Source organism: Myxocyprinus asiaticus, chromosome 18 (genome assembly GCF_019703515.2).
Source record: "Myxocyprinus asiaticus isolate MX2 ecotype Aquarium Trade chromosome 18, UBuf_Myxa_2, whole genome shotgun sequence".
Lineage (NCBI taxonomy): Eukaryota > Metazoa > Chordata > Actinopteri > Cypriniformes > Catostomidae > Myxocyprinus > Myxocyprinus asiaticus.
Window position 1 is genome coordinate 15,933,875 of NC_059361.1, and position 12,021 is coordinate 15,945,895.

The 12,021-nt window shown below is 39.3% G+C and overlaps 1 protein-coding gene across 1 annotated transcript in view; it reads left to right on the forward strand.

The window, feature by feature from the left end:
* Positions 1-1,065: 1,065 nt before the first annotated feature.
* LOC127456356 (neprilysin-like) overlaps positions 1,066-12,021 on the forward strand; it is a 65,747-nt gene continuing 54,791 nt past the window's right edge. The window contains exon 1 of the mRNA XM_051724803.1: positions 1,066-1,467. Coding sequence (XP_051580763.1) covers positions 1,407-1,467 — 61 coding nt within the window. The 5' untranslated portion in view covers positions 1,066-1,406. The remainder of the gene's footprint in view (positions 1,468-12,021) is intronic.

Consider the following 12,021-nt stretch of genomic DNA (forward strand, 5'->3'; position numbering starts at 1 on the left):
GCGGTTGCTAATAAGCTCAATTCTCCCCTCTCCCCAGTTTTTCCTCAATCGCTTTGGCTCACTTTCTGAAACAGTCTTAACATTCTCTAAACTGTAAGTGCAATTGTCACAACTGTTTTATGGGACATCACAACTCTACTGCATGTTTGCAAAATGTAGTAACTCACCCAAAACATTTAATTCATGCTTCAAAACCTAGTTATTGTGTCAGTAAATTGGCCAATGCCACCAAAATGCATTTTTTTTTTTTTTTTTTTTTTTTGTCATCATGTGAGCCATACTGTTCAAAATGTTTACTGTAGATGTTTTTTCACCATGGCAGTCAACCCTGGAAATGTTTGTTATATACAAATTTCATTTTTGTTCTACATTTTTGTAAATAAATTAATACAATTTTCAGATTCAAAAAATTCAATCTTGCTTCACTTTGTGACCAAAAAACAAACAAACAAACAAACAAACAAACAAAAAGGTAATTTTCTTTAAGGTGCCCCATTGTACCCTACCATTAGGAGCTATTATATAACCTAATGTATTCAGCTTGATTCAGTGATGTTAAATAATATTTTCTGACTAGAATAAACCAGTTAATTTAGATGTTACCACATGAAGCACATTTTTAGGTTATATGTTTTTCAGTGCAGTCCTATTCAAAATAGTCAAATTACAAACAACATCGTCATGTTTTTCCAAATAGCTTTAACGGTGAAGGTTACGACTTCTGTCCTAATGCTAGAACTAACCATAATTGTCATAACAGCCACATGTGGCCGAACTTTTGAGGTAGTTTACTCGTGTAAGAAGTAAACACGCACAGCGAACATTTGGCCACTAAAATGAGTAATATGCCGTTAACTACGAATTACTGTAACACTTTAGGAAAACTCTGCGCATAATGTTTATCACTGACATACAAGCATTTATTTGCCTTAGCTTTGCTGAGAGGAGCTGCGCGTTGATCCCTATCTGGTGCGAGACCAGCGCACAGTCGCGCGCTCGACTCCGCGCTGGCATCTCTGGCAATCTCAGTCACTCCTAAACACCGCCTTTCGTGGGAGGCAACATTAGACACCGGCTGAACTTAAATACTTCGCCGTTGTCTCACATCGTTCATTTCGCTGAAAAAATCCAAGGTTTTCCCCAGATGTTTTCTTTAGGCGCGCCAAATAATAACTGCATGTGACACGAGGACATCCCGCTGTCGCGCGGTAACAGGTAGCCAAGAGAACTGACATCACCGAATTTCAAATCGATATCATAGGAACCCAGAATACTCTTTAAAAAAAAAAAAAAAAACAAACAAACAAACAAACAAACAAAAAAAAAAAAAAAAAAAAAAAAAACTGATCGTCCGCTGGAGTGACACGCTCACTGGAAAGAGGGCATCTTTCTCACGGATTTGATGGATGTTTGATCGGTTGGTGATGCCCATTTATATCATCGACCGCAAATTTCCAGAGACACCTGGTGAGTCTGTTACGCATACTGCACATGGTATAGAAACATAGCTTTCTGATCAAGGTACTTAATGTAGGCACAGGTTGGGAAATGTCTCCTTGAAGTTGTTTTCTCTGGTTTCAATCAATAACTGACATGAAATGCGCACAATTAGTTGCCATGTCCTACAATTTATGAAAATACGCACTGCTCTGAAAGGAGCTCTGCACTTAATGCGTTAAAGCCTTTTTACCACCTTTAAACAGGAGATGTAGTAAAGTACATAATAGGACACCTTCTGACACCTCCTCAATAAACACATGGTAAGTCATGTGGTGACAAGTGAGTGTTCAGGTCAACAAGACATGCTCAACTAATCTACAATTGCTGATATGCTTTCATAAACAGTTATTTCAAAATATCATAGAATGGAAAACTCAGGCAATGAAGTATCTGGTCTGTTACATCTGAGACCTGTCAAACTGTTTCTATAGCTAAAAAGTGCCCTATACAATCCTGTGCCAAACATACCATACACTATGAGAAGTGTTATCCAGATTACTCTCCGTCACACTCGTGTGTGAGTGTGTTTGTGTGCACATGTTGGATGTGCAGAACATTCTGCACTTTTTATCTGCTTGATTCAACGCAAGAGTGATATGGCAGCGCATCATGTCAGCTTCTTGCAATAGATGGAAAATTATAATCATAGTGACAAAGTTTAATTTCACCTGTTTGGTCATTTGGCAGAAAGTGTAGCTCCCCTATCTTTCTTGAACATATTCTGAAAATGTTGTGACAATAGATTTAACTATGTAATTTCAAGAAACAAGACTTTAAACCCAGAGAACCTGTTTCCAGTCACTTCAGTGTTTTTGAAACATCTTTTGAACTTTAATTAATGCATTTGGCCACTGCCCAGACACACAACATTTTTTAAATAGAGTTTTGAATATTTTGATAGTATTTTGGAATTCATATTTTAATTCGAAAAGTATTGAACAGTAAACAGAAAATTAAGGAGGGTTGCGATGCAATTGTTTTTTTATTTATTTTTTTTACTTTCAGCACAGTTTCACTGCTGAAAAGTTCTAGGTTTGGGTAAGAGATCTAAGGAGTGACATGATCATTTATGTGTTTCATATAGAATTTTCAATTGAAGTGATTCAATTGGAGTGTTCACAAAAGCAATAACTAACTAAACAAACAAATAAATAACCATCCTTAAAGGGATAGCTCGTTCAAAAAATTCTTTCAGCATTTACTCACCCTCATGCCATCCAAGATGTGTATGACTTTCTTTCTTTTGCTGAAAACAATAAAATATTTTTAGAAGAATATCACAGCTCTGTAGATCCATACAATGCAAGTGAATGGTGACCAGAACTTTGAATCTCCAAAAAGCACATAAAGGCATCATAAAAGTAATTCATATGACTTCAGTGGTTTAATCCATGTCATCTGAAGAGATCCAGTTTGTTTTGGGTGTGAACAGACCAAAATGTAGCTCCCGTTTCACAGTACATCTTGCCATTGCTCTAGGCACGATCATGATTTCAAGCTCAATTACATTGTTCATGTACAGTACATTGTATAGACCTACAGAACTGAAATATTCTTCTAAAAATCTTAGTTTGTATTCTGCAGAAGAAAGAAAGTCATACACATCTGGGATGGCATGAGGGTGAGTAAGTGATGAGAGAATTGTCATTTTTGGGTTAACTATTCCTTTAATACATACTGTAACTTGGCACATAGAAAGAAACCTTTATTTTCAGTCTTCACACTGTACCCATCTCAGCCAGGATAGCTTAATGTCTATTAGTGAGGTCTGATTTGTGAATGAATTGGACTTTTGTTTTAAACCATTGGTTTAATTAATCAAACACATTTACAAAATGTGTTGAATTGAACTCTCAAGTCACACTGAATAGAATGGACTGATTACAGAGTTCACAGATCCTGCAGTGAATCATCATCACATTCCTGATCCTGAGCGCCATCACGTTCTGTCATGTTCAGAACACCTGTTAATGATCCGGGCAGAAAAGGAATTAAGCCTATAGTAATCAAAGGTCCATTATAGTTCATTTAGGCTAAACGGAAATCCACCCTACAATTCGCTATTCTGCTATTCGGTGAGAAGGTGTTTGAGAGATGTTGCAGAGCACTGCTAGGTCAAGGTGTCAGGTGTTAAAAGAGGCCTGCACAAACATACTCCAACTGTAGAAGTCTTGTTGCTGTTTGTAACATTTGGGTAGGCTGACTGAAGACAGGACAAGAACGATGATGAAGATGATGTGGAACCCAAGTGCAGTTTATTTACTATCCAAATGTGAAATAAAAACAGAACATAAATCAGAGACTTGACTTTAATCTCACAAACAACAATAAAATATTACACCTACAATACTCGATAAAGAACTAGAGAACACGAGGCTTAAATACACTGACAAGGGAAACACATGACAAAGACAACCAATAATAAACTAAACTAATAACAAGAAAACAAGACTACTAAAACATGGAACCAATGAAAAGATAAGACTGATATCAAGTTAAGACAATAAACCAATAAGAACAAGACATGAACATGAGGGAAACAGGATATCACATGATTAGTCAAGTGAACTAATTTCAAAATAAAGACCCAAAACATGAACATGAATCTAAACATGAAACAAGAACACACAAATATGTTACATATCCCCCCCTCTACAGGCGTCTTCTGACACCCAAAGACAAAAAACAAAAGTTCATGAGGGAGCTAGGTAGGGGGAACTAGGTGGTGCTGCAGGCCACAGGGGATCCGGTGAATGTCTGGTAAACCATTGCAGACCAGGCATAACTACAGAAGGCCATGGCGGAGCAGGCAAAGGGCCTCAGAGACTGGCATGGACCAGGAGACCAGGGCGGAGCCAGTGGCCAGAGAAGTGAGCGGGGTCCAGTGGTTTGGGTGGTGGCTCCAGGAAGGGAGCAGGATCCGGTGGAATCTCAGGAGATGGAGTCGCAGGGGGCGGAGGCTCAGAGGGCGGAGACGAAGGAGAAGGAGGCTCAGGAGATGAAGCTACTGGAAGCAAGTTCTCAGCGGTTATGGCATCTAGGGTCTCAGAGAGCAAGGCACTAGAGGACTCAGAGAGCAAGGCACTAGGGGACTCAGAGAGCAAGGCACTAGGGGACTCAGAGAGCAAGGCACTAGGAGTCAAGGCAGCTGGGAGCTCAAGTAACAAGGTAACATGGATCTCAGGGAGAGTGGTACTAGTGGGTAAGGTACAAAGGGAGTCAGGGAGCATGGCACTGGGAAACATAGCACTGGGGAACCAGGCACTGGGGAGCATGGAAGACTTGAGGGGCGGAGCTGTGGGAGACAGAATCTCGGGGAACTGGACAGGCTCATTTACGACCACCGTGGTCAGGAGTGCTGGTAGTGACTGGAATACGGCCTCCGTGGCCGAGGGCGCTGGCTCTGGGACGGAAGAGGCTTCAGGCGCTGGCTCTGGGACAGATGAGGCTTCAGGCTCTGGCTCTGGGACGGAAGAGGCTTCAGGTGCCGGCTCTGGGACGGACAAGGCTTCAGACAAAAACTGAATTGTAATTTTAATAGTTGGGCAGTCATTTATTTAAAGTTTGACCTGGCTTTTTTGCTATTCAGGGCTCAGACAAGTCTTTGGTTAGGATATTGCACAATCAAAGCTCACCCTATTCAGGGCTCAAAAACCTCCTAAGCATTGTTTATCCTTTTCAAGGGTATTGCACAAAAAAAAAAAAAAAAAAAGCAGGTGTAAGCGCCTGTTCAATCTGTGTGTAAGTGTGTAATTGTGTAAAGGAAATTGTGTAATTACCCTTACACATACTGTAGAGTGTATGTATTGTTAGAATAGTTTTGAAAATGTATTGCACAAGCAAACCTGGAAACAATTTGAAACTGGCAGTGGAGAACAATGCAGAAATGTAATGTCCCAGCTGGCAGAGTTTGATTTTGAAGAGCACTGTAAGACTTAAAACTGAATGTAATTGCAAATGTCTTGTCATGTATTCCTGTGAAGTTTCAGTCAGAGTACCAAAACATAGAAAATACCTTTTGGAAATGTATTTTCTTTTGTGGATATATGGATAAAGCTACAGTATCTATGAAGTATTTGAAGCCTATGTACAATGGGGCTACTTTGGTGAGTGGAACAGCATTGAAAGGTAATCTAATTCAGGAGCCTACTATGATAAAAGCCTTTTAAGATTGGATGTGTAAACAGTGTGGATTAGCTACAGATGTACACTGTCTGTACACCAATGAGCTGTACCAGGGGCGCAACTACACATTTCCGAGCGGGTATGCAAAATTACATTTTGTGCCCCGTGTTTCTGTCAAGCGAGGGGGGTGGGGGTGGGGGGTGATGTTGGAGGGGTTAGCCGATTGCACCTCCTTTAGTGAGCCGCAGGCGCCCCCCTTTACATGGCACCCCTATGCACTGCATACCTTGCATATATGGTTTTTGTGCCTCTGAGCTGTACAAATATAACTGTTTTCTAGCGGTGTTACTTATGCATTACATTTTGATGGAGAAGTCATCTGGAGGGTATGAGACATGTTTGTCTTAACAGAAAAGCTTAGAGGATTCACCATTACTTTGCCAACAGGGAAGCAGACAGCAGCTACTAAAGCCAAGTTTTTGATTCAGCAGTGAAGTGCCAACAAGAAACGAAAACAGAAGCTTACAGTCAGGGTTGGGGAGTAATGGAATACATGTAACAGGAATACGTATTTAAAATAAAAAATATAAGTAACTGTATTCCACTACAGTTACAATTTAAATCATTGGTAATCAGAATACAGTTACATTCAAAAAGTATTTTTATTACTGAAGAGATCACTTTGCATTTTATTGTTATTTGTTTGATATTAGGGCAAAAATCGTATTCTTGATAATAGTTTTTGTATTGTTTTCCTGTAAAAATATCTAAAAATCTTGTTTTAGAAACAACACTGCATAAGATATTTAGGTTTTTTCAGAGAATGTATTTTTAACATGTGTATTTTGTTTTACTGTACTGGCAGAGTTTTTATAGTCAAAACAAGTTAAAAAAATGTACCAGTGCTGAAGAAGTAATCCAAAGTATTTAGAATACGTTACTGACCTTGAATAATCTAACGGAATACGTTACAAATTACATTTTACAGCATGTATTCTGTAATCTGTAGTGGAATATATTTAAAAAGAAACCTTCCCAACCCTGCTTAGAGTATAGGATGTACTGAAAGACCCCATGACATGGCTTGACGAACGCAGTTTTATTTTCTGTGTTGACGTATTTCCTCTTGAAACAGTAAGTTGGGGTGGGACAAATCAAACGGGTCTTCCTTTTTTTTAACCATTATTTTCCACTTGCTATTACTAGTCAGAAGTTGGTGGGCTGCATTTGAAAGCTGAAAAATGCTGCATTTGAAAGGATGTATACAGAGGTAGGAAGGAATCAAAGCATGTCCACATCCAATGTTTGTGTCACATCCTGTTTAGAAAGATGCCTTCATCCCAAAAACCTGTGCATATGATTCTGTAGTATGTTGAAAGAATAACAATGCCGGCTCAAGGAGTGGTTGAAATGTTCAATTTATGACATTTTATTTATTTATTTTTATTTTTATCCCCTTTTCTCCCAATTTGGTATGCCCAATTCCCACTGCTTAGTAGGTCCTTGTGGTGGTGCAGTTACTCACCTCAATCCGGGTGGCGGAGGACAAGTCTCAGTTGCCTCCACTTCTGAGACAGTCATTCCGTGCATCTTAACACCTGGCTTGTTGTGCATGACAATGCGGAGACCCCCAGCATGTGGAGGCTCATGTTACTCTCTGCGATCCACGCACAATTTACCACGCGCCCCATTAAGAGCAAGAACCATTAATCGCGACCACGAGGAGGTTACCCCATGTGACTATACCCTCCCTAGCAACTGGGACAATTTGGTTGCTTAGGAGACCTGGCTGGAGTCACTCAGCACACCCTGGATTCGAACTCGTGACTCCAGGATTGGTAGTCAGCACCAATACTCGCTGAGCTACCCAGGCTCCTAACTTATGACATTTCTTATCATTGTAGGTACTAAATGTTTGCTTATGCATAAGCTCACTTGATCTTGTTTTAAATGATGTTATGGTGTTTGAAACCAGTGTCTTATGAGCTACATTTATACACAAAATGCTGCCAGTAAAGTCAATGACTAACTAGGCAGTGAGGCAGCAAGGCAGCTGTCTTAATTTTCAGATTCAGCCATGGTATTAGGAGCGGGGACGTTCTCATTCTAGAACAGTGGTCTGGTGGGTATCAAAAGCAGAGGCTGGCAAATTGCACCCTGCAAATACTCATAGTTGCCTCTGCATATTAAGCTGAGAAAGGAGAAAATATTTTGTCAAATCATTTTTTTTTTTTTTTACACCACCTATATTAAACATTGTGTCATCATTTACCCACCATCACATTGTTCTAAACCTGTAGTACTTTCATGGAACAGTTATGTAGAATAATTGTCTCAGTCACCATTCACTTACATTGCATCTTTTTGCATACAAAATGAAGGGTGACTGAGGTAAACATACACTGGTGGCCAAAAGTTTGGAATAATGTACAGATTTTGCTCTTATGGAAAGAAATTGGCACTTTTATTCACCAAAGTGGCATTCAACTGATCACAATGTATAGTCAGGACATTAATAACATGAAAAATTACTATTACAATTTGAAAGAAATGTTCAGAACTTCTTAAACTACTTCAGAGTTCTCATCAAAAAATCCTCCACATGCAGCAATGACAGCTTTGCAAATCCTTTGCATTCCAGCTGTCAGTTTGTCCAGATAATCAGGTGACATTTCACCCCATGCTTCTTGTAGCACTTGTCTTGTCGGGTACTTCTCATGCACCTTACAGTCTAGCTGATCCCACAAAAGCTCAATGGGGTTAAGATCCATAACACTCTTTTCCAGTGATCTGTTGTCCAATGTCTGTTTCTTTGCTCACTCTAACCTTTTCTTTTTGTTTTTCTGTTTCAAAAGTGGCTTTTTCTTTGCAATTCTTCCCATAAGGCCTGCAGCCCTGAGTCTTCTCTTTACTGTTGTACATGAAACTGGTGTTGAGCGGGTAAAATTCAATGAAGCTGTCAGCTGAGGACATCATGTCTATTTCTCAAACTAGAGACTCTGATGTACTTATACTCTTGTTTAGTTGTACATCTGGCCTTCCACATGTCTTTCTGTCCTTGTTAGAGCCAGTTGTCTTTGAAGACTGTAGTGTACACCTTTGTATGAAATCTTCAGTTTTTTGGCAATTTCAAGCATTGTATAGCCTTCATTCCTCAAAACAATGATTGACTGATGAGTTTCTAAAGAAAGCTGTTTCTTTTTTGCCATTTCTTTTACCTAATATTGACCTTAAGACATGCTTGAGAGAGTTTACTGAAAACTGTGGCAACTGAAAAACAAACACAAAGACAATGTTAAGCTTCATTTAATTAACCAAATAGCTTTCAACTGTGTTTGATATAATGGCAAGTGATTTTCTAGTACCAAATTTGCAATTTAGCATGATTACTCAAGGATAAGGTGTTGGAGTGATGTCTGCTGGAAATGGGGTCTGTCTAGATTTGATCAAAAATTACTTTTTTTCAAATAGTGATGGTGCTGTTTCTTACATCAGTAATGTCCTGACTAGTGGTCGACTGATATTTTGCAGAGGCCGATAAATCGGCCGATATTCTGACTTTTTAATGATCGGTATCGGCTGATAAATTTTCCCGTTTGGCCGATTTTTTTTTTGAGGGCGCTGAAAATCACCTGCTTGCATGTGAAGCGTCTGAGACATGTAAACGACCAGTCACTGTTCGTTTTGTTGTTACATGCCATCGTGTTACAACAATAATAGACCAGTGTGCAACACAGTGTCATTTAAAGGTCCGCACATCAGAGCCACGGCAGATGCGTTTAAGCTCATAATGTTAAAGTGCTTGCCTGTTTCATGCCTCTCTCTCCTTAACAGTTCCCTGTAACTTTTAACTGTCTTGTCTAATGACAAAAAGGCAAATATCAATAAAACGAATATCATAGACTGTTTGCAAATATGCGCATATCCAATAAACCAACCTTACACAACTTCAGCAGATCCAGCGTCCTGTGGAACACTCATAAATCTTCCTCTGAAGCACGTATTCTAACAGTCTCTCCTCAAAAGTTCCTTGTAACTTTTCATATGATAAAAGGCAAATATCAATAAAACTTCTATTATATACCATCTGCAAATACGCGCATATCTCGTTTAAACAGATGTCATTCACGAACCTCATGAAAATCCAGTGTTTTCTTCCCGTCGAGTGCTCATCTAATATCTTCCTCTGAAGCGCGTATTCTATCAGCCATAATCAAAAATTCAGGATCAGGATCAAAAGTTCCTCTCATTCACAAATCATGAAGTTGGCGATCCAGGCCATTTAAACTGTCAGGAGATGGATCCGCACGAGCGCGAGTGCAACTTCAAGGCTGCGTCCGAAACCAGGAAAATGCCTCCAGAGGCTGTATATGGAGGTACGATGAAAATAAGGTGTTTTTGAAACTGTTTTGAGATCAGTTTCCTTAAGTGTTCAACTCATTCAAAACAGATGTCAGTTAAGCCATTAACTGATTAGGCAGCAAGGTAGCAAGTTAGCTGCCTACGTTTTCGGATGCAGCCCAATAAAAGCGCTATAAGTGCTATAAGTAAATGTCTTATTCACTGTGTACTGTATGTACAATTGGTTTGATTCTGTATATTTTGAGTAAATGCAATTGCTAACATGAACATGCCATTCATGGTTGCTGGACTACTGTGTGTACTGTTATTTCCTAATTCCTAATATATTAACAATTTCTTCATTTTCATCAGTAAATTACTAAAATTACTAAAATTTGATGACTAAACAGAAATCTGAAGAAACTGCTATGTACCATTTAAAATACAATATTATTTTTTGTTTTGTGTGAAATTGAATAAATATAGTGCTAAATTTAGCAATTTTATGTTTGTTGCTATATTAAATTGTGTGATATATCGGCATTGTATCGGTCTATCTGCCACACTGCCCTCTGGATATCGGTATCGGCCATTAAAAGACCCATATCGGTCGACCACTAGTCCTGACTGTACTTTGTGATCAGTTGAATGCACCAGCAAAGTAACAATTTCCTTCCGAAACAGCAAAATCTGTACATTATTCCAAACATTTGGCCGCCAGTGTACTACTGAACATCTCTTTGTCAGGCTTGGAACAACATGAAGGTGAGTAAATGATGACAGATGTTTCTAGGTGAACTATCCCTTAAAAATTATAGTTCTTTACCATTATTTTCTGGACTAAAAACAGGATTAATTTTCTTTAGATTTTTAATGTAAGTTTGGCTTGTGAACACATCAGCATGGCTGAGTTTGAAGAGATTAAGTTGAAAGGTCTTGCTTTTCCTTAGTCCTTAAGGCAGATTGTAGTTCTCCCACTAAGGCAGTTTGGTTCCCTGCTGTTCCACATACGTCAGACGTTATCCGTTCCGGGGGTCCTGGGACTCTCCATGCATGTCAAAATTATGCCTGGTGTGGCGGTTAATGCATTTGCCACTATCTCTTGCACTCTCCCTACCCGTTCACCATAATTTAAATTTACTGAGTAGCTCCCTGCATGTGTGCCATAAATGGATTTGGAATTTCACTCAAAGCAGATTAAGACACTGATTCTGATTTGCTCCAGAACTGCCACAGTCATGAGTAGATACACAAGGAAAATCAGCTGTGCACTGAGCTCTGATCATGCCCACAGTGGGGAGTCAGAGGACATGCATAAGGTGTTACATAGCCACTTAAGGTAATATCACAGACCTTTGTCCATGACTGCAGATGAGCTTAGATGTTGCCCACCAGACAAACTCTCAAAAATAAAAGTGCTGTGAGATTGGATGCTTGTGGGATAGTCCTAGAATGTCTCCATAAAGATATAGAAAAGAAAAGAGAATTATAAACACATAATGGCTCTGTTCCAAAACTTAGTAAGCTGCCTTGCTGTCTCCTGCCTACATTGGCAGCTGTCTTCTATGGCAGCATCCTTACTGAAATGATGCCTCATAAGAGAGTGATTTGGATGCTCTACATTGGCGGTAGCTCCGTACGTCATTCAAATAGCGCTCGTCGCACGCAGTGGACTCTGATTTCAATAGAAGTGACACGAGAGGAACAATGTGATACTCTAATGAGCATAAATACACATATTACACATACATTTTGAGTCAAATAGTCAGTTTTCTATGACATTAACAAATTTTTATTAGTACTGAATGTATTAGAAGTATATTTATTATCCAATTTCTCTCGCTTCGTCTGCCATCTTGGATTTATTTTTCTGTCGAGCTCATCATGGTGCATTCTGGGATCGCCAACCTGGGGAAGAATACATATGATGCTACCTTAAAATCTGTCCAAAACGAGGTTTCTTTTGAGGCAGCATAATTAAGATACCTAAGTTTTGGAACAACCTTCGCATCGGGAGCGCACCTATGATGTCTTAAAATACTGCATCTGGAGGAA